The 20,653-nt window shown below is 41.0% G+C and overlaps 1 protein-coding gene across 4 annotated transcripts in view; it reads right to left on the bottom strand.

Moving 5' to 3' along the window:
- The window catches only part of LOC126259192 (NEDD8-conjugating enzyme UBE2F-like), a 78,460-nt gene extending 59,481 nt beyond the window's left edge, over window positions 1-18,979 (bottom strand). The window contains exons 1-2 of one of the 4 annotated variants that reach the window (XM_049955780.1): window positions 18,534-18,977; window positions 1,721-1,893 (exon numbers count right to left, since the gene is read on the bottom strand). In XM_049955780.1, coding sequence (XP_049811737.1) covers window positions 1,721-1,726 — 6 coding nt within the window. In that variant the 5' untranslated portion in view covers window positions 1,727-1,893; window positions 18,534-18,977. Of the gene's footprint in view, window positions 1-1,720; window positions 1,894-18,533 lie in introns of all 4 variants that reach the window. The other 3 variants (XM_049955778.1, XM_049955779.1, XM_049955777.1) reach the window with 3 other exon arrangements.
- Window positions 18,980-20,653: the final 1,674 nt, after the last annotated feature.

Genomic DNA, 20,653 nt, shown 5'->3' with positions numbered 1-20,653 from the left:
GCATCGTACTACATGCAGAAACCACACTGACATTTGGTGCCGTGGCTGACCTTAGAGGCTGTAAATGGAAATGCCTTTCTGGTCGCTGCCATCAGCCACCACACCGAATATCATACTGGTTTGCATGATTAGTATCTACATTACACACGGGTAATGGCATGGTGTCTGTTTCAACAAAATCTCTGTTCAATGCAGATTTTTCTGACTGTCTTGGCAGGCCACACAAAAATCCTTAGTGAGCCACATGTGGCCGCAGTTCGCTATCCGCCCACCCCTGGCCTATGGGATACCCAATCAGTTATCTTCAACCTGACCTTTTCATCAATCAGATAGAAAATCAAATGTGAGACGAAATAGTAAAATCAAAGCAGTACTAAATAAGATATGGACACAGATATGTAGACAATATAATTTGCCTAATACACGACTCACAATCTCGTCGAAAGGAACTTCATGAAGACCTAGACACCATCCACCCACCAAAACAGTTCATGATTGAAACACAGGTGAAAAACTATTTCTTAGGTCTCACCATACAGAAGAGAAACAACAAACATGAGTTCACAATTTATAGGAAACCTGTAATCACCAATCTAATCACCCCAAAACCCATGAAGAAGCTAGCTTCAGATATTTATTACACAAAATGTACAAAACACCCATCACCCATGAACACAAACAATTACACAGCATAACTACACACACACCTAAGCACGTGCACGTGCACGTGCCCGTGCCCCCCCCCCCCCCCCCCTCCTCCACCAAAAATGTCAACAGCATTTCAAATTCACACGTTAAAACAAACATGCTACGAAATGAACGAACACTACACAGCCACAACATACAACTGGCGAAAACTCAGCACTTGGCTAATAAATTTTAGAAAATGCTTGTCTTACGACACAAACAAAAGAAATAATTGTGTTATCTTGACACACAAAGTAAAAACGAAACAACATCAAAAACTGCGACACGCTAAATAACATGATACGTAGTGATGATTGGTTGGAAAAGCATAATAAACAGAAAAATCAATAGCTTCAAGGGAGGTATGCAAAAGAATTCGTACATACACCTTGTTTCCCAACTGGAACCTACAGATTACCTTAAATAAACAACACAGTGATACATGGCTCAACCTGGTACTGTACACAAACCAAAGTACAACATTTGACAATGATCGCTCACTTTACAAATTTATAAATTTTATACCAAAAGTTTCTTTAAAGTTTAATGTACAACAACAATTTCGCAGAAGGAAAATAAACAAATAAACCCACTGAAAATAGCACAATGCAACATTTTTGAGTGAAAACAAAACCACAAAGGTGTCTTGTGTAAGACAGAAATCCTCTACAGTTATAGCATCACTTGTTTTAATTTCATTGATGAAATACTAATCCTTGTCTTTCCATGTAATCTGACCACCACCACCACCACCACCACCACCACCACCACCATAGTTCCTCTTCCTCAGACCACTACTTCCCCTCCCCTACTTACCATTGCCCTCTCCTTCCTTCAGAGATTCTCTGCACCAACAATTCAGCAACTACTTACTTTTACAAAATAGTTTATTACTGATTATAAGTATTAGACAACGGACAATGCAATCTTTTGCAGTGGTTCCCAGTAATTCACTTGAAGTCACAGTTTTTTGTGAAGCCAATCTGAAAGTTTTGATAGAATAATGCAAATTTCGGCTTTTCTGAAAACTTACCTTCATATCTTCTCACAGTGCTCTCCATCATGTTGTAAGCACCCATGCATCCCCCCAAACTACTTAGTGGAGACTCCACGATATGACTTCTTGGGAGGTCTGTGGAGTAATGTTTTGTTGGCATGTAGATCTACTTCTGGAGATACAATTCCCACAGGTGGTTCAGTTTGGTTCTGGGAAGAGAAAGCAATACATGGGACCATGTCTGGCTCACAAAGTGAGAGAAGACACCTTAAGAAATCCTTAAATACTTGCTGCTCTCTGGACAAGTGTGTTTTATGGGCAGATCAGGATTCCAGCCATGTCCACTTTTGGTTGTTTCTGAATTTTTTCCAGAAAGCTTAAGAAAGCATATCCACGCATAGTTTAATTACCGTACTAATTTGTGATCTCTAAGTGTTATCAGAGAATAGAATATCCCGTCAATTTTTGGGCCTACAGGAAGTAATAATTAATTCCTCTATCAATATTTTAGCTAAAAACCTTTCTGCAGTTGTTAAGAGTGGCAGGTATCACATTCAGAATGAAAACTCTTGCCCATTTATTCCTTGAGAACCTAAAACACGTGACTCAAAGCTAACATACTGTGAAATTCAAAGTACATGTGCTACATATAACATAGTTTTAATATAATAGAGGGAAACATTCCACGTGGGAAAAATATATCCAAAAACAAAGATGATGTGACTTACCAAACGAAAGTGCTGGTAGGTCGATAGACACACAAACAAACACAAACATACACACAAAATTCAAGCTTTCGCAACAAACTGTTGCATCATCAGGAAAGAGGGAAGGAGAGGGAAAGACGAAAGGATGTGGGTTTTAAGGGAGAGGGTAAGGAGTCATTCCAATCCCGGGAGCGGAAAGACTTACCTTAGGGGGAAAAAAAGGACGGGTATACACTCGCGCACACACACATATCCATCCACACATATACAGACACAAGCAGACATATTTATAAATATTTATAAATATGTCTGTTTGTGTCTGTATATGTGTGGATGTATATGTGTGGATGTATATGTGTGGATGGATATGTGTGGATGGATATGTGTGGATGGATATGTGTGGATGGATATGTGTGGATGGATATGTGTGTGTGCGCGCGAGTGTATACCCGTCCTTTTTTCCCCCCTAAGGTAAGTCTTTCCGCTCCCGGGATTGGAATGACTCCTTACCCTCTCCCTTAAAACCCACATCCTTTCGTGTTTCCCTATCCTTCCCTCTTTCCTGATGAGGCAACAGTTTGTTGCGAAAGCTTGAATTTTGTGTGTATGTTTGCGTTTGTTTGTGTGTCTATCGACCTGCCAGCGCTTTCGTTTGGTAAGTCACATCATCTTTGTTTTTGGATGTATAACATAGTTTGTATTAAATAAATATTTTTGTCAGATTGACAGTGCTGTCATGCATAGTCCTCTTTCTCCTCTAATTGCCAGTTAAACTATGAAGAATTTTAGAGAGAATGAGCTGAACACCATACTGGAACCAAAAGTTTTGGAGATACATTAACAACACATTCATCGGCCCAATGGCAAAATACACTCCTGGAAATTGAAATAAGAACACCGTGAATTCATTGTCCCAGGAAGGGGAAACTTTATTGACACATTCCTGGGGTCAGATACATCACATGATCACACTGACAGAACCACAGGCACATAGACATAGGCAACAGAGCATGCACAATGTCGGCACTAGTACAGTGTATATCCACCTTTCGCAGCAATGCAGGCTGCTATTCTCCCATGGAGACGATCGTAGAGATGCTGGATGTAGTCCTGTGGAACGGCTTGCCATGCCATTTCCACCTGGCGCCTCAGTTGGACCAGCGTTCGTGCTGGACGTGCAGACCGCGTGAGACGACGCTTCATCCGGTCCCAAACATGCTCAATGGGGGACAGATCCGGAGATCTTGCTGGCCAGGTTAGTTGACTTACACCTTCTAGAGCACGTTGGGTGGCACGGGATACATGCGGACGTGCATTGTCCTGTTGGAACAGCAAGTTCCCTTGCCGGTCTAGGAATGGTAGAATGATGGGTTCGATGACGGTTTGGATGTACCGCGCACTATTCAGTGTCCCCTCGATGATCACCAGTGGTGTACGGCCAGTGTAGGAGATCGCTCCCCACACCATGATGCCGGGTGTTGGCCCTGTGTGCCTCGGTCGTATGCAGTCCTGATTGTGGCGCTCACCTGCACGGCGCCAAATACGCATACGACCATCATTGGCACCAAGGCAGAAGCGACTCATCGCTGAAGACGACACGTCTCCATTCGTCCCTCCATTCACGCCTGTCGCGACACCACTGGAGGCGGGCTGCACGATGTTGGGGCGTGAGCGGAAGACGGCCTAACGGTGTGCGGGACTTTAGCCCAGCTTCATGGAGACGGTTGCGAATGGTCCTCGCCGATACCCCAGGAGCAACAGTGTCCCTAATTTGCTGGGAAGTGAGTGTCCCTAATTTGCTGGGAAGTGACGGTGCAGTCCCCTATGGCACTGCGTAGGATCCTACGGTCTTGGCGTGCATCCGTGCGTCGCTGCGGTCCGGTCCCAGGTCGACGGGCACGTGCACCTTCCGCCGACCACTGGCGACAACATCGATGTACTGTGGAGACCTCACGCCCCACGTGTTGAGCAATTCGGCGGTACGTCCCCCCGGCCTCCCGCATGCCCACTATACGCCCTCGCTCAAAGTCCGTCAACTGCACATACGGTTCACGTCCACGCTGTCGCGGCATGCTACCAGTGTTAAAGACTGCGATGGAGCTCCGTATGCCACGGCAAACTGGCTGACACTGACGGCGGCGGTGCACAAATGCTGCGCAGCTAGCGCCATTCGACGGCCAACACCGCGGTTCCTGGTGTGTCCGCTGTGCCGTGCGTGTGATCATTGCTTGTACAGCCCTCTCGCAGTGTCCGGAGCAAGTATGGTGGGTCTGACACACCGGTGTCAATGTGTTCTTTTTTCCATTTCCAGGAGTGTAAATTAATTGGGGTCTGAGCACTTAACTCAATCCACAATACTAAGCACACAATGGGAAAAAGAGTACAGATAACTGCTTTTTTTCAGTTACTAATTTCTGTTTACTTCAAGTTCACCAACATATTTATATTTGCCTAAATGCCAAATTTTTTAAGATAAACATATCGCCACATTAAATTATCAAAGGTCTGCAATCCGGAAAACAAAGACAATTACAGATATAGGTAGGTTAACAAGTCATGAGCTTTTCTTCCATACAAAGATAATATTCTAACCAAATACACGTACATGAATGCTGTACTTAAAATCAGCAGCACAATGTTTTCTTTAGTCACATAATTCTGCAACAGTTTATTATCTATACAAGTCACTCAATGAATTATGAAATATAACTGTCTTGGCCACAGTCTCACCTCTTTGGGGTTTGGTGGTCAAGAATGTGGATGCATTTTTATCTTTTATGCATATCTCATTATGTCATAAAGGTTTAGCTGTAACTATGACAATGTTGGGTTGACACTCTCAAGTGAACACTGACCCTGAATTTCACAGTATGTCAGTTTTGAATCACATGTATAAGCATCTTAAGGAATAAATGGGCACAGATTTCTACACAGAAATTAGTCATCCACCCCACTTTATAATATTATTGCAAATATGCAATGACTAGGTCACATGCCTGAAAATAGACTGAACATTGTGTTACGTCTTTCACGCAAGACTTTGTCCAGATGTGAAAAAAGAAAAGGATATAATTCCTTTGCCCATACTACTTATTCTCTTCATGTTTTGTCATACAAATATCATAGAAAATCAAGAGGTACAATTGCTGTTTCACGCTACACCATTTGTTTTGTAGATAACAGAATACGATACCCAACAACTATAAGTGTTCCTGACATGCACACTCATTTAAGATTTCAAAAGTCAGCCGATTCAAATGGATACACTGGTGAACGGTTGTAAGTATACCAGGTGTGCTCTTAAATCACTCTCCACACTTAAAATGTGTTTGTCTTTAATAGATTATGTCACTAGTCACATTCAGTGAAACTATCACATCCAAGAAAATTTATTTTGTGTCCTAATGGGATGGAATGAGAAAAGATTAATGATTGTGCATAGGTGCACAGCACTGATTCACACACATACCAACACTTAAATCTTACAAAATCATTGCACACAAACCCTCACATCTCAATTCTACCAAATGCTATGCTAACCACAAAACTGGAACTCCTTTAACTGCTTCTAATGGTTATGCATTGTTGAATCTTACAAATAGAGTTTATACTTTATAGTGCTATAGACATTCTTTCTTAGAAGTGTCCCAGTGGACCAGTACCCGACCAGTCTCAAAAGGCTCAGGGTGAAAAGAGTGTGTAAGATAAAAGACGAGGACATATGTTTCGACAATATAAGTTTTGTGAAATCTTATACTTTCCCACGTATAACCAACTGATAATTAAAGTGATGAAGTCCTGAAAGCATTTGGGAAAAAATGTTGCTAACATTGACTTTAAAATAAAATAATGAATTATGAATGAACCCTAAGACAATTGATGAAGCAGTCGTCAAGACAGCTACCACAATGTACGCAAGGTACATAACTGGGTAATCGCGGCAATTAAAGAATTGCGGAAAAGTTGAGTTTGTTCTTTTTTTAAGTGTATTCATGGGAGAAAACTGTTAAAATGGCTGATGAGCAGGATCTGAAGTACTGCAGGTTGACACTGCAACATGACTTGATGTCTCGGATATCTGCCTATCAATCTTCATGACAGGACAGGATTAACGAGTATTCAACACAACAGTGGCACATTGTGTAGCCTGTTCGGCCAGCTTGTCAACACGTTCATTACCCGGGATGCCAACATGACCCGGGGTCCACATAAAAACCACGAGTGGCCGCAACAGGCAAGAGTATGGATGGAGTCCTGCATCACCATCATCACACGAGAGCGAGGAAAACACTGGTCAATAGGTCATAAACCACTCAGGGAGTCACTACAGATAACAAAGGACTCACTTGAGCAGGAGCGGATATACTCTAGGGCACGAGAGATGGCGACCAGCTCGGCAGTGAAAACACTGCAGCCAGTCAGCAATAAGTGTCGTTCAGAATGATCCCCAAGAGTAAGAGCATAACCAACTCTACCAGCAACCATCAAACCGTCGGTATAGACCACATCAGAGCCATGAAATGCAGCAAGGACGGAAAAAAAGTTGCGAAGGACCTCAGGAGAGACTTATTTGGGCCCTGTGCCAAATCCAGCTGAAGGCATGGGTGGGGCACACAGCATGGGGGTATACATATATGGGCCCAGAAAAGAGGTGAGAAAGGGAAAAACTCAAGCCCAGAGAAAAGAGCACAGATGCAAACCGAGATCATACACCCTGACCGGGACCGCCACTCTGGAAGATGGATGATCGAATTGGGCAACAGGAAACAGTAATCTGGATGCCCGGGCAAGCTTCAAACATGTGCAGCATAAGCGGCCAGTAGTAGTTGGATCCACAATGGAGGGACGCCAGCCTCCACAAGTAGGCTGGTTACAGAGTTGTGCGGAAAGCTCCAGTTGCGAGTCGGATCTCGCAGTGAAGTATGGGGTCAAGCAACCACAACATGGAAGGCGATGCCGAACCATAAGCCAAGCTCCTGTAATCGAGACGGGTCTGAATCAAGGTCTGATACAGTCGTAGGAGGGTAGACCGATTGGCACCCCAGCAGCGAAGAGGGTTAAGATGCCACCAGCACATTTGTTTAAGCTGCTGAATATGAGGGTGCCACGTCAACCGGGCATCAAAAACAAGCCCAAAAACCGATGCGTCTCCACTACGGCAAGAGGTTCGGTGTCAAGACAAAGCTGTGGCTCAGGGTGAACAGTGCAAAGCCGGCAGAAATGCATGATGCAGGTCTTGGCAGCTGAGAACTGGAAGCCATGTGTGACGACCCAAGACTGCGCCCTGCAGATAGTGCCCTGTAGCTGCCGTTCAACAACCACAATGCCAGTGGAGAGCATAATGCTCTGCTAAGGCAAAAGTCATCAGCATACAAAGAAGCCGGACATTCCCACAGCTGCAGCTAGCCCATTGATAGCAACTAAAAAGAGACAGACACTCAAGACAGAGCCTTGCGGGACCCCATTCTCCTGGACTCGGGAGGAACTATGGGAGGAACCAACTTGCACACAGAAGGAATGAAGCGACAGAAAATTCTGAATAAAAAGCGGGAGTGGGCCCCTAAGATGCCACCCATGAAGTGTGGTGAGGATGTGATGTTACCACATAGTTTCGTACGCCTTCTGCATGTCAAAAAAGACGGCAACCAGATGCTGACAGCAGGCAAATGCTGTGCGGATGGGAGACTCCAAGCAGACCAGATCATCAGTGGCAGAGCGGCCCTTACGGAACCCACCCTGGGATAGAGCCAGAAGGCCCCGAGACTCAAGTAGCCAACTCCAACCTCTGGCTCACCATGCATTCGAGCAACTTGCACATACGTGGGTGAGGCTAATGGGGTGCTAGCTGTCCACCTCCAGGGGGTTCTTGCCACGCTTCAACACTGGGATGATAATGCTTTCTTGCCAATGAGAGGGGAACTCACCCTCAACCAAGAGACAGTTGAAAAGTTCGAGGAGGTGTTGCTAGCAGTCCACCGAGAGATGTTTGAGCATCTGATAACGGATGCGATCTGGCCTGGGAGCCGTATCAGGGCAAGTGGCTAGGGCATTGTGGAATTCCCACTCATTGAATGGAGCATTGTACGATTCAGGGTGGCACGTATGGAATGAAAGGCTCTAACTTTCCAAATGCTCTTTCAGGGTGAAGAAGGCCAGTGGGTAATTCGTAGAAGCGGAACTCTTAGCATAATGCTCTACTAACAGTTCTGCAATATTGTCTGATTCAGTACAGACTGCTCCATTCAGGGAAGGCCCAGGTACGCTGACAGGAGTCCGATACCCATAGTCACCTAATCTTGCACCAAACCTGTGATGGAGAGGTACAAGTGCCAATGGTAGACATACTGTTCCCAGCACTCCTGCTTCCATCGCTGAATAAGGCATCGGGCTCGGGCATGGAGCCATTTAAAGATAATGAGGTGTTCCAATGATGGGTGCCACTTATGACGCTGGAGGGCAGGCCTGCGATCTCTAAGTGCCTCAGCAATCTCCGGTGACCCCCAAGGCACAGTCATCCACCTGGAAGAACAGGAAATTGTAGATTACGCGGCAGAAACGATGCTGGTGGTGATCGTGTGAACCACCACATTTTGGCACCATGAGAAAGAGGCTCAAGAGTGACAATGGAGGCGAACGAGTCCCAGTCAGCTTTATTCAAAGCCCATCTGGGGAGACGCCCAGGTGAGTGACACTGGAGCAGTGACAAAGATTGGAAAGTAGTCACTACCGCACAAGTCGTCATGCACACTCCATTGGACAAATGGTAGAAGGTGAGGGGTGCAGACCGGAAGGTCGATGGCTGAGTTCGTGCCATGCGCCACACTGAAATGTGTGGGGTCACCATTATTTAAATGAGAAAGGTCGACCTGTGCCAACACTTGCTCAATGACAGTGCCTCAGCCTGTTGCCACCAACCCACCCCACAAAGGGATATGGGCGTTAAAGTCGCCCAATAACAGAAAATGTGGCACCAATTGGGCCATCAGCGCAGCCAATATATGCTGCGGGACATCACCATCATGTGGAAAATAGTGACTGCAGATAGTAACAGCCTGAGGCGTCTACACCAGAACAGCGACAGCCTCTAAAGGTGTTTGAAGAGGGGCACACTTGCTGTAAAGAGTGTTAAGGACCTTGACACAGAATCCACCAGATACCCTCTCATAAGCTGCTCGATTCTTACAATAACCCCGATAGCCACAGAGGGTGGGGGAAACCAAATTTCGTGGAGAGCAATGCAGAAGAAAGGGTGAAGGCAAGAAGTTGTTGGAGCTCAGCAAGGTGGTGGAAAAAAACCACTGCAATTCCACCGGAAGATGACATTGTCCACGGCTGGAAAAGACATGATGGGACTGAAGAGGCAGATTATGCCACTGGATCACCTGCTGCCACTGACTGAGTACCCGAGTGATCAACTTCCATGGTCAAGCGGGCAAGTGTAGTCTTATGGCTCGGGGCTGGAAGTACAGTGGGTAGACATATGGCCAAACTTCCAGCACTTAAAGCACCGAACTGGGGGAGGGATATAGGGCTTGATGTCACAGCGGTAGACCATCACCCTGACCTCCTCAGGCAATGTATCACCCTAGAAGGCCAAGAATGGGCGCGAAGCTTATTCGCCCCGCTTCCTAGTACGTACAAGACCAGATGAGGAATCCTTTGTGTCCATGAAGCCTCAGTTTTTTGTTGAGCATTTAGAGGTCAAATTTGGGGAGCTGGAGGGCTTGTCCAAAATGAGATCTGGGTCAGTTTTGACAAAAACAGCATTCTGGGCCCAGTCACGGGAGTTCCTCACTTGTGACAGGCTGGGGGATGCTTCAGTTACCGCGGCCATTCATTAGCAGCAAGGGCCACCTGGCAGGATGGCCATTGCTGTGAGTCCCAATGCCCCAGGGAGATAGGCATCTACTCCTTGGCATACATGGGGAGTTAACAGCGCAGGCATCAGCAGAGCGATCCCCATGTTGTCAGAGGCGCTACAACCAATAGGGTACATGGCGACCCCACCACAACGGACTGGCTACCATGCTGAATATCAGGTGCGAAGAAGTCCATGGTCGTCGGCAGTGCAGAAAGCGACACAGCATAGTGGATGGCGGAAACTGTGCCCAGGAATGTATCCTCGCCCAAGAGATGGAGAATGAGCGGTACTTCAATGTGGGAAATCAGGCTAAAGATCTCAATGCACGATGGATACAATGCACAATGTAAGGCGCCCTTCCCCAATTGGCTCGCTCTTTGGAAAAATTTGGAAGTATTGAGGTAAAACCCCTACAGGGGACCATCACATAAAGGCTGAAACATGTGGCTCCTTTTAGTCGCCTCTTACGACAGGCAAGAATACCGCAGGCCTATTCTAACCCCCGGACCCACGGGTGAGGGGGAGGGGGGGGGGGGGGGGTTGGTGGATAAATACAATATCGCAATACCTGTTTATTCTTAATTATGAAGCAAAGTTCCTTTGTCCAAATGAACAGGCACTGCAGCGACTACAGCTATTACGAAATACATTAAATGTACTCCTTTGGACAAGCATGCACATCCAAAGGAACTTTGCATTGTAATTCAGAATACCACAGGTACTGCAATATAGTATTAGCTTTGAAGTTGATCACATATAATATTTTTACATCAATAAACACAATGTTATTCAGTCTACTAACAACGCTTACTCTTACATTCAAACACAATGAAAGCTTCCCCACAAATAGTCTACAGCTGGTACTTTTCAATCATGATGTATGCATAAATATACACACTCTTCATAAGTGTACTCCTATAAATTACAGATCTAACACATGTGAAAGACTACGAATCAGTTTTTTGTAAACATCAAACCTTAACATGTACCATCTGAAAAATTTAGTGTGTTACTAGTATAAGAACATATTAAACAAATTATGCATAACTGCTTTCGCACGAACACAAATTACTACCATTGCAGTTAGATAACTCATAATCAAGTGCCACTAAAATTAATTCATATTCTAACACACAGTTCTCTCATAGAATGCAACTGATAGCTCACAATAACAAGTCAGAAGGCGGTGCAATAAATAACAACAAATGAAACTAAATAAATGAAATTAACAACACTATGTCAAAATAGCATAACTTACCTATTAACACAACACATACGAGAGACTGAGCAAATAAGATGATGCAGCGGTATTGTTTTAAAACACATCATTAACTGTAATTTCGCACTGATTGAAGTTTTATAATTAGCAGCATAGGAGTATTACAAAAAAAGAAAAAATAAACCAATCATGTTTCAATAACAGCTAAGCTTCTATATTTTTTAAAATTATGATTGGGCAACAATACTGAATTAAATCAGATGTCATTTAGCTTCCAAAGTAATTCTAGAGTGTCTCAGATTATGACATGTCGTTTTTATACTGTTCATGTACATGTATATGTACACTGTAAAGGTGTGCTTAAACTGTTCAAATAAATCTATAACAAGAGCCACAGTTTCAATCTCTTTTCCCCCTCTATATGGCAGAGCAGTTTAAAAATGTGGGGTCGACAGAAGCGTCCGATCCCACGCGTCGGCTCTGACCCGTGACATAAGGGTGTTGTCGTGTGTGACGTCATGACGGCGCGGAGTTTGGTTTGAGTGTGGCTGTCTCCAGTTCTGTTTTATCTTATTTTATTTACTTTTCTGATCTGTTCGTTCTATCTCGTGAGATTTTTTTTTTAATTTAAAAACACTTATTACTTATTTTAATTATCTGTTTCCTCCAATTTCTGTTTTAGTTTATTATATTTATCTTTCTGATCTGTTCGTTCCATCCCGTGAGATTTTTTTTTTAAAAAGACAAAAAACACTAATCAGCTACTGAAGCATCTTTATCTTCTATGGGTTGCAGGAGTTACGACCCCTGGGGAGGTGGGTGGGTATTCATGCATGGCTGTCTTCACTTACACGTTGTAGCTACGCAAGGCGTCTAAATTTGTTTATATTTAGTTTGCCCACCACGCAAAACACCCCATTTCCCGCACATGTCCCGTTAGTGTCATTAGGCTTCTTGTGGAAAGTGTGTGTGTGTGTTTTTGTTTCCGCCATATTTGTGACGTCATGGGTCAAAGCAGACGGGCGGGATCGGACGCTTCCGTATTTCCAAAAATGTGTTTAAAAGGACTTTGATGTGTAATTCCCTCACCTATCAAAGCCTTAGCAACAGCAATTAAAATTAATAATATTAGCTGCATTCAATTTTCAATCATTAGCAGTCTTATGAATTGTAAATTTACTAGAGTCTGAATGTCTCCTCTGCACAATTAACATAATTACAGAAGACATTATCAACTCCAGTTTTTATATGCTTGACTTGAGACTCAGAGATTAATCTTTTGTATAGGTGTGTGAGATTGTCTCTTGTCTAGAAGAAGATGGAGTCCATTGTACCTCACAAGCAAATAGCTGCAGTGAAGAACAATCCCACTAGCACTTTATGGCATGTTCATTAATATAATAGTTGTCCAACTGACCGAGTCAGAAACAGCAATTTGTACTGGACTTTTGCTTTGAACCTTGATATAATAATGTTGTGGAGCGTGATCGTTATATGCAGGCATTACGTTTGGTAAATAGCATGTGGCAAGAGGACATTCTGAAGAAGATGTGATGGTTGAGATGGCACTATCCTGTGGTCAATTTCAATATTAAGAAACCAGGTAAGTGTGTTATTTGTAACAAGCTGATGGTTATTTGATAAATCTGAGAGCCATACATTAACAGAGAGATACGTGAAAGGCCAAGCACACTTTTACTCTTTTAAAAGTATTGGTATACTACATTAAACGTCCGAAATGTGAAAAACATATAAAAATAGCAAGTGACTCCTCCCCCCATAAGACCTGTGGACTCGTGTGGTGTCATGGAGAAAAACCGTAATGACTGATTTGGCACAGACAATCTTTTATTCATGTTTATAAATTACTTCTCGTTTTTGGTGCAATTGTTCAAGTGGTTTTATGCCTAAAAGTTGGGTGTAGCTAATTAGGTTACCGATTGGCTGGTAAGTGAAGTGAAGAATTTTGAATTTTTGGGGGTTTTCTGTTGTGGCTTGTTTCAAAAGGTAGCATATGGGCAATTCCACAGTTACGGGTGTTACATGTACACACCTTAAAACCAGGAAAAATAATGTAAGGAAAAATATTTATTGAATTTAATATTGAAAACTTTTAAGGCTTACATTATATTTCATCTTAGAAATGTTGATACTGGAATTGTTTTATTGTTCTCCTGGCTATTAATCAAAAAAGTAGTGTTACGGGTGTTACCAAAAGTAGACCTGGCCCCTGTTATGAGTTAGGGAATTCTCTAATTTCTGCAAACTTGATGAAGCTTTTATTCTTGTAAAACACCTGTTATGAGGTATTGCCCCAAATTTTATTTTGAAATATAATTTTTTATTTTTTTGGACATCATAACTTAGTATATATATATTTTTTGCTGTTACGGGTGTTACATAGATGCATCAGATTTGATTCTTGGAGGAATAAATTTACCTCTTACAATTGCATAAAAAGAAAAGAAGTATTGTAGTTTTTTGGAATAAAAGTATGTACTTAAGGAAACATATTTGAAGGATAAAGCTATTTATTACACAAAAAATTTTGTTACAATTTTATAGTACAACTAGGCCAAGATAGTGTTACTTACGTAACATTTATCTCATTTTGTAGGCCTAATAAATTTATGACAAAAATGTTTTCTTATTATTGATTGATTTAAAAACTTCATTTAATAATCTTTTTCCGCAACATCCAACTCAAAATTGAACTCTTAGTACAAACGGTTACCTTGTTGTTTGATTTCTGGTGTTGTTACCTTAGATAGTACTTGACTGAATTTCAGAAAACAAACATTAGTTTCATCTAGTTTAAAAAGTGTTTTACCTTTTCCTACTGACTTCAGAAACATTATTTTCACATCCTCCTCTTCATCAACCTCACTCTGGCAGATTCCCAAGTAACGGTATTGAGTTTTGGATAGGTTGGCTTCTTTTTGTCACTTGGAATGTCAACCAAGACAAATAACGCAAATTTTAAATCAGACTTTTCAATTTTATTAGTTAGGTTTAACTCACAAGCACTTCCAATATTGTCTTGTGATTCAGATAGTGAAACAGTCTCCTGATCAGAATCATCAGAACTGCACACTTCATAGAAGTTTATGCATCTTTTGCATGTAATGTTTTAACTTTGGCCTCCTCAGTGCTAAATACTGACACCCTTGTCATTAATGACTCTGCTGTTTTTGAAACCAGGAAATCAGTTGTGTTACAAGGCCGAAAGTGATGGCAGCCCTGGATTTGAGGAATTGCTTGTAAATTTTTCCACCTTTCATCCAAAATAGGAATGTTTGGAGGGCAGCGTGGAGGGTAAAAATCATAGAGGGAGACCAAGAGATGAATACACTAAGCAGATTCAGAAGGATGTGGGTTGCAGTAAGTACTGGGAGATGATGAAGCTTGCACAGGATAGGGTAGCATGGAGAGCTGCATCAAACCAGTCTCAGGACTGAAGACCACAACAACAACAGGAATGTTATGCTCCAATGTTATCTTATCAACCCATAGTACCTTAATTTTAGAAAAGCTCATCAGAGTGTAGTCATAAAAGTCAATTGCGTTGTTAATAATAACTTTCCTAGATCTAACAGCTGTCCACACGCTCCTCTTCAGTGCACCTCCAATGCCATCCATGGCTCCTTTACCATGTGAACTGGCAACAAAATTCCACTCAACTGTCAATCTGAAGTCTCTCTCAAAATAACATAGATTGGACAAAGTATATTTATTTTTGAACTGCCCAGCACAGTTGTTAGAAAATATAAAAACTCTTAACTTTAGGAAACGCTTTTTTAATGTCCGTTATAACAGTTTTAAGAGAAGTCCACACAAAATATTTTGTGTGTGAAAGGTCATTACTGATGACTGCATAGGACCTGACTTCATGGTTTGCAAACTAAATGCAGAAAGTGCACTCTGTACCTCATCTTGTGAAATTAGAGCATAATTCTCTGCAAAGTCCATTTGAAGAACACATTCTTCAGCGTCAAGGCTGTTTTTTCTTTCCTTTGATGAAATCACTCTGCTTTATCTTCACGTAGCAATGTTTTTTAAACTGAGGCAATTTGTCAACCAGGCATTATCGCAGCTCCCTGAATGTTCACTAAGACAAGGACGATGTTTCGCATTATTTTCCCATTGCTGCCAGACAATCTTTTTAGTTACGTCAAAGCCTTCTGGGATAAATTTGCTCAATTTAATTTGACATTCCTGACATGACCCAAAAACACAGTCTTCGTTCGGTGAATTACAACTCAATTCGTTCAATAATTCCTTGTGATTGCTTGGAACAGCTTTGCTCAAAGACTCAAGTATGCTTATGAAATTGTAGGCTCTTATGAATGACTAGAATTTGCCTCAATAAGCAGTTTACTGGGCCTATATAAAATTTAAAATTGAGGTTAGCAATATTGTTGTCCTTGGGAAAGTTAGAATGGAAAACATAAACTATATGTAATCTAAAGAATTTTGGGCTTCATTAACTTTTTAGGAGAACATCAGTTGATTCAGGTTAATGCCCCAATTAACTTTTATAATGTAGGTGCAGTGCTTAAACAAGTGTACGCAGAGGAATAAAAATTTTTGTTTTCAAGCTTAAAACTGTTTTCATATGTAATAAACATAGTTAAAAAACTTTTTCCATTCATAATAATACCCTTTGGTTATAATTTAAATGTAGGGCCTAGGCCTACTAAAGATGAAGGTGGCATTAAACCATCCAATTCAAGTTCCGGGTGTTACGCATGTGTTAAGTAACACCCGAAACAAAAGTTAGTAACACCCGTAACAGCTCTAAGAGTGTTAAATAAGACTTCAAAATGCCATGTAATGGTATGATATTGTGAAACATGTGCATAACCTCACTTTTACAGAAAGGTATTGTACAGAACAAATTTACTAGATTACAAATTAAACTTTTGTATCTTTTTTGTTACGGGTGTTACAAGCTGCACATATATTATAAAACTAACAAAATAAAGAAATGCAAATAGCTTAGCTCAACAAAACGAATTATTGTGAGCTATAACAATGTTGACTTCAATATTCTTTGCAACAATAGAACAATCAGCCACAGATAACACAACTAATACTCATCTGGAAATAGCATAAAACATACCTCTCTGTGGTGCCATAGAGTAGTGCACTTTAAACACTTAGTGACGGTAGAAATTTAATTTTTTCATAGTCATGATTAATTTGTAATGAACAAATGTACTTTTAACTTGGCATTTTTAAGATTATATTTGAAATATTGTCATTTTAATTTTTTTGTCACAAAGTCTCTTTAACATGGAATGACCCATATGTCTTATTTTCATTCAATTTTAGTTTGTATGCTGTTTACTGTATGACAGGTGATCACGATTTTCAGTTTTAAGTATGGGGAAGTTGTATTGGGGAAGAATAGGTGGGGCAAGTATTTAATTTAGCTGTATAAATTTGTGTTTCAATTTCTATATTGAATGGTGTTTTATTATTTTAAAAAACTATATTAAAAAACTATTGTTTCTGCTAGTCTAAAAGTTTTTGGCACGACCGTCTTTTGATAGCTAAGTATGTTACTAATATGTATGTAATAACTTTTCAATTTTTAAATTAATTTCTTAATATGTATTTATTGGATATTGTGAATTTCATTTTAGTTACAGAAGTAAATGGAAAATAATTATACTAAATGTACATTCATACTGATGTGTTATGGGTGTCCTAGTGATTTTGTTTTTTTAGTTGAATTATAGTGTTCATGTCAGCTGTGTTGGTTAAGTGCTATAGTAATACTGGTCTTATAACACAAATGGTTTTCCAATAGTGTGTTTCCCTGTTGATGGGTGATGTGAAGTTTAATTTTGTTCACATAATGATACCATTTGTGCATCGTAAATTGTTTGTTATGTTTCTGATATCTCTGTTTCACGTTTGGTGAATATTGTAGAGTTCATTTTAGCTATATAGGCTAGGTTAATTTTCCATTTTATTTATTTTTGCTTTTCTTTCTTATTTGAGTGGGAGGGAAATGGTTTGCCATAACCCAAACCCTCCGACACCCATTAGTGTCCCATTAGTTACATTGTTTTGTATATTTATTTTGATTTTATGAGTCCGTCATGGTTGCCATTTGTATATTCGAGAGCTGCTCAAGTGCGTCATTCTGATAACATCACGAGTCAAAGTCAACATGCGGTGCCGAATACTTCGCTTTCCCACAATGGCAGTAGTTCTTCCTCTGTAACTGTTGATTTGATGACTGGTTAAACCACCCACAGAACAGAATTGTACACCTATGGGACTAGATGTCCGAACTCCCTGGGCTAGTACTACTGGTAGAAACGATTTGGTCTAAAATGACTAGGCCAGAGCGTCGGTGTAAAAAAAAAAAAATTAACAGCTAACATCTATCGGCATTGTAAGCGTCTAATTCTTTATAATTCCAGGACTATGTCTGAAACTCTGATCTGACAAAGAGAATTTTTTTATAGCTTACCACACAGATATATTCCAACTATTGAAATTCAACTATCCTTTAACGAACATACAATTGCTTGCCCCTGTCGCAAATCGGTGACAACATATGAGACCGTATTCATTTTCGGACAGGGTACAGTTTTCTCACGTTCTCTGCTTTCTGAAAATAGTGGCCTGTTATACCGGCAATGTCTTACAGCATGTAACATTTTATTTCCCACTACCCATCGGCATTACTGAGAAACGGAACTGCATAAAAATTTAGTAACTGGAGCCTAAGTGTCACGAAAATTTTAAAAATTTTCTAAAAGTGGGCAAAAACATCATTAAACAAAGAAATCAAAACTTTTCGAAAACTTAGCATGTTAGAACTGGCACAGTTATATTAGGATCACACTAACAATAAAAATGCGAACTGTACAGTGATTCCTCAACCATTTGTATTTGCAATTCGTTTGTACTTTCAATCAATTAATATCACATTGTCAGAAAAATGAAAGTGTGGATTATTTGCTTTGAATATTGAAACAGCGATTGACTTCACATATATCAATGTTCCTTACTTTAAAGAAAAAAGAAATACAACTTACTAACCTCTTTCACCAGAAGCTTGTCCCTCACAGAAACGCGTTTATTTGCATCGGTCGGCGTGTTCGGAGGAGCATCAGTTTCTTTCTTCAGCTTTCGTGTGAGGGTGATCATAATACAAGTCTGAAACTGCAAAAATGTTCTGCTACTCGTGCGAAGAACACTTATTTTTTCCGTACAGAAGGATGAATTCATTTGGAACATGAAACTCCCAACGCGAACATAGACATTCAGAAAAGTTCGGGACACCGGTATCACTCGCATAGGTTAAGTAAACACAAACTCCACGCAAATAAGATACATCTGACGGCAAGTAAAGACTGTGGCAACTAACCTACAATACATCCATCAGCTACTGCAGCTTTTTGACAGATATCGTAAATTACAGAAATAATTCATTCATTCTAACTACTGCCACTCGCACCAAAGATAATAATCACAAAACATGTAAACAAAGTGTGTAACCAATTTTGCCAAGTCTCCAAAACCAAATAACCTAATTGCATCTACAAATAAAAGCCATAAAAGAACTGAAATAAAACAAGATGTATTATTGTGTAATTTATTTTTGCAGTAATTATACAATGTGACAGCCTAGCATAATTTATATTTATTTTGTTAGCTGTGAATGTATTTTTTTTTTAAATTACATATGCTTGGTAACTCGAAAACAACAGCCTTGCAAAAGTTCAAAACGGATGATATGTATCACTTTACATCTTAATTTAAATATGAAGTTGTATCCTTGACGCCTACATCTTCTACTGCTTCATCCAGTACTGCGGAGTGCGGTGTAGTGAGGCTGACTGACATTCGCAAGACTGCTTTGCTTCACTTGTGTTTGCAACGGAGAAAGGAAGGATGTAATTTTTAAAATACGTATTGTGCTGTCGAAGCTGCTCTGTTCGGTTTTTAAGAGTAGCATTCAGCATCTCAGAACTCAGTATATGCGAAGTTTCTTTTAACTACACTCATTTGACTAAAGTCCCTTTCCTCGGGAGCCCATGCAGGAACGTGGAGACAGAATGCAAAGAAGCCAACGCATTAACAGGGTTTTCCCTGTCGCATCTCTGTATCTGTATAACTTGCAGCAATGACAAGAATAATGACTTCAAAATTAAAGATAATCAAATCAATAAAGTGGAGAAAGAAACTTTCCCGCGCAAGAGAAGGAGACGTGCGGGTTCTTCGGGAGAAAGGAGACCCAGTGTCCTCTGATAATGCAGTGTGTTTGTACGTATTTTACTTTGTGTGAAGAAATGGTCAATAGCGTAGTTCTGTTCATTAAACAGTGTGTTCAAGCTTCATTAATTCCGATCCGCCAAGATGTCAGTAACTACAGTGGTGACCCCAAGTCAGCAGATCATTCACAACAACGAATGCACAACACCAAACATTGAGCCGAAATTGATGACGTATAGCACCAGCATATAGAGGAAGTCGCCACTCAGGACACAGACTCAAATGATGAACTGCACACCATTCTCATTCCATCAGCAAAGGCCAAAGAAAATTGGAGGAGACAGGATTACGTACCTACGAACATCCAGACTCCGGAGATTTTAGCAGACCAAGCCAACAGCAATTCTCGTGCAGTGTGGGAGCAAAATTCCAACTTGTGCCACGAACCGTCAAACCTTCTATAACATGGCGCACGTAGAACACTTTCAGCATCAGGCTGTTTCATTACAAAACTCAACCGTGCCAGAACATAACCACGTTTCTGCTCACATCACAGCATACCATTCGTCGTTCAAGCAGTGTGATGGATGCCCCGATTTTACTACTGTTCCAGTTATAACCATATGGCCAAGCGAGACGTGAACTGCGTGTACTATCACTTTCGCCGTCCGAACCTGGCAGAATGATACCCTCCCAAAAAGTGCTCAGCAGGAAGCCACTGTGATCAGGAAACATTCCTAGATTACCAGCATTCTAGCCCAGCCAATCTTAGACTTGGTTTCAAATTTTCGCATTAATTCTACAAAGTTGCAGATAACAGATGACACACAAAAGTTCTTAGAATTACTGAAAAATCTGGCAGAACATTCGCAACTCACTACTGATATTATTGTCTCTCACCTACGTCAAACAAGTCTGATACGACAAAAAAGGCGTCATTGTTC

Source organism: Schistocerca nitens, chromosome 5 (genome assembly GCF_023898315.1).
Source record: "Schistocerca nitens isolate TAMUIC-IGC-003100 chromosome 5, iqSchNite1.1, whole genome shotgun sequence".
Lineage (NCBI taxonomy): Eukaryota > Metazoa > Arthropoda > Insecta > Orthoptera > Acrididae > Schistocerca > Schistocerca nitens.
Note: the sequence above shows the minus strand (reverse complement) of the source record. Positions and strands in the feature narration are given on the sequence as shown.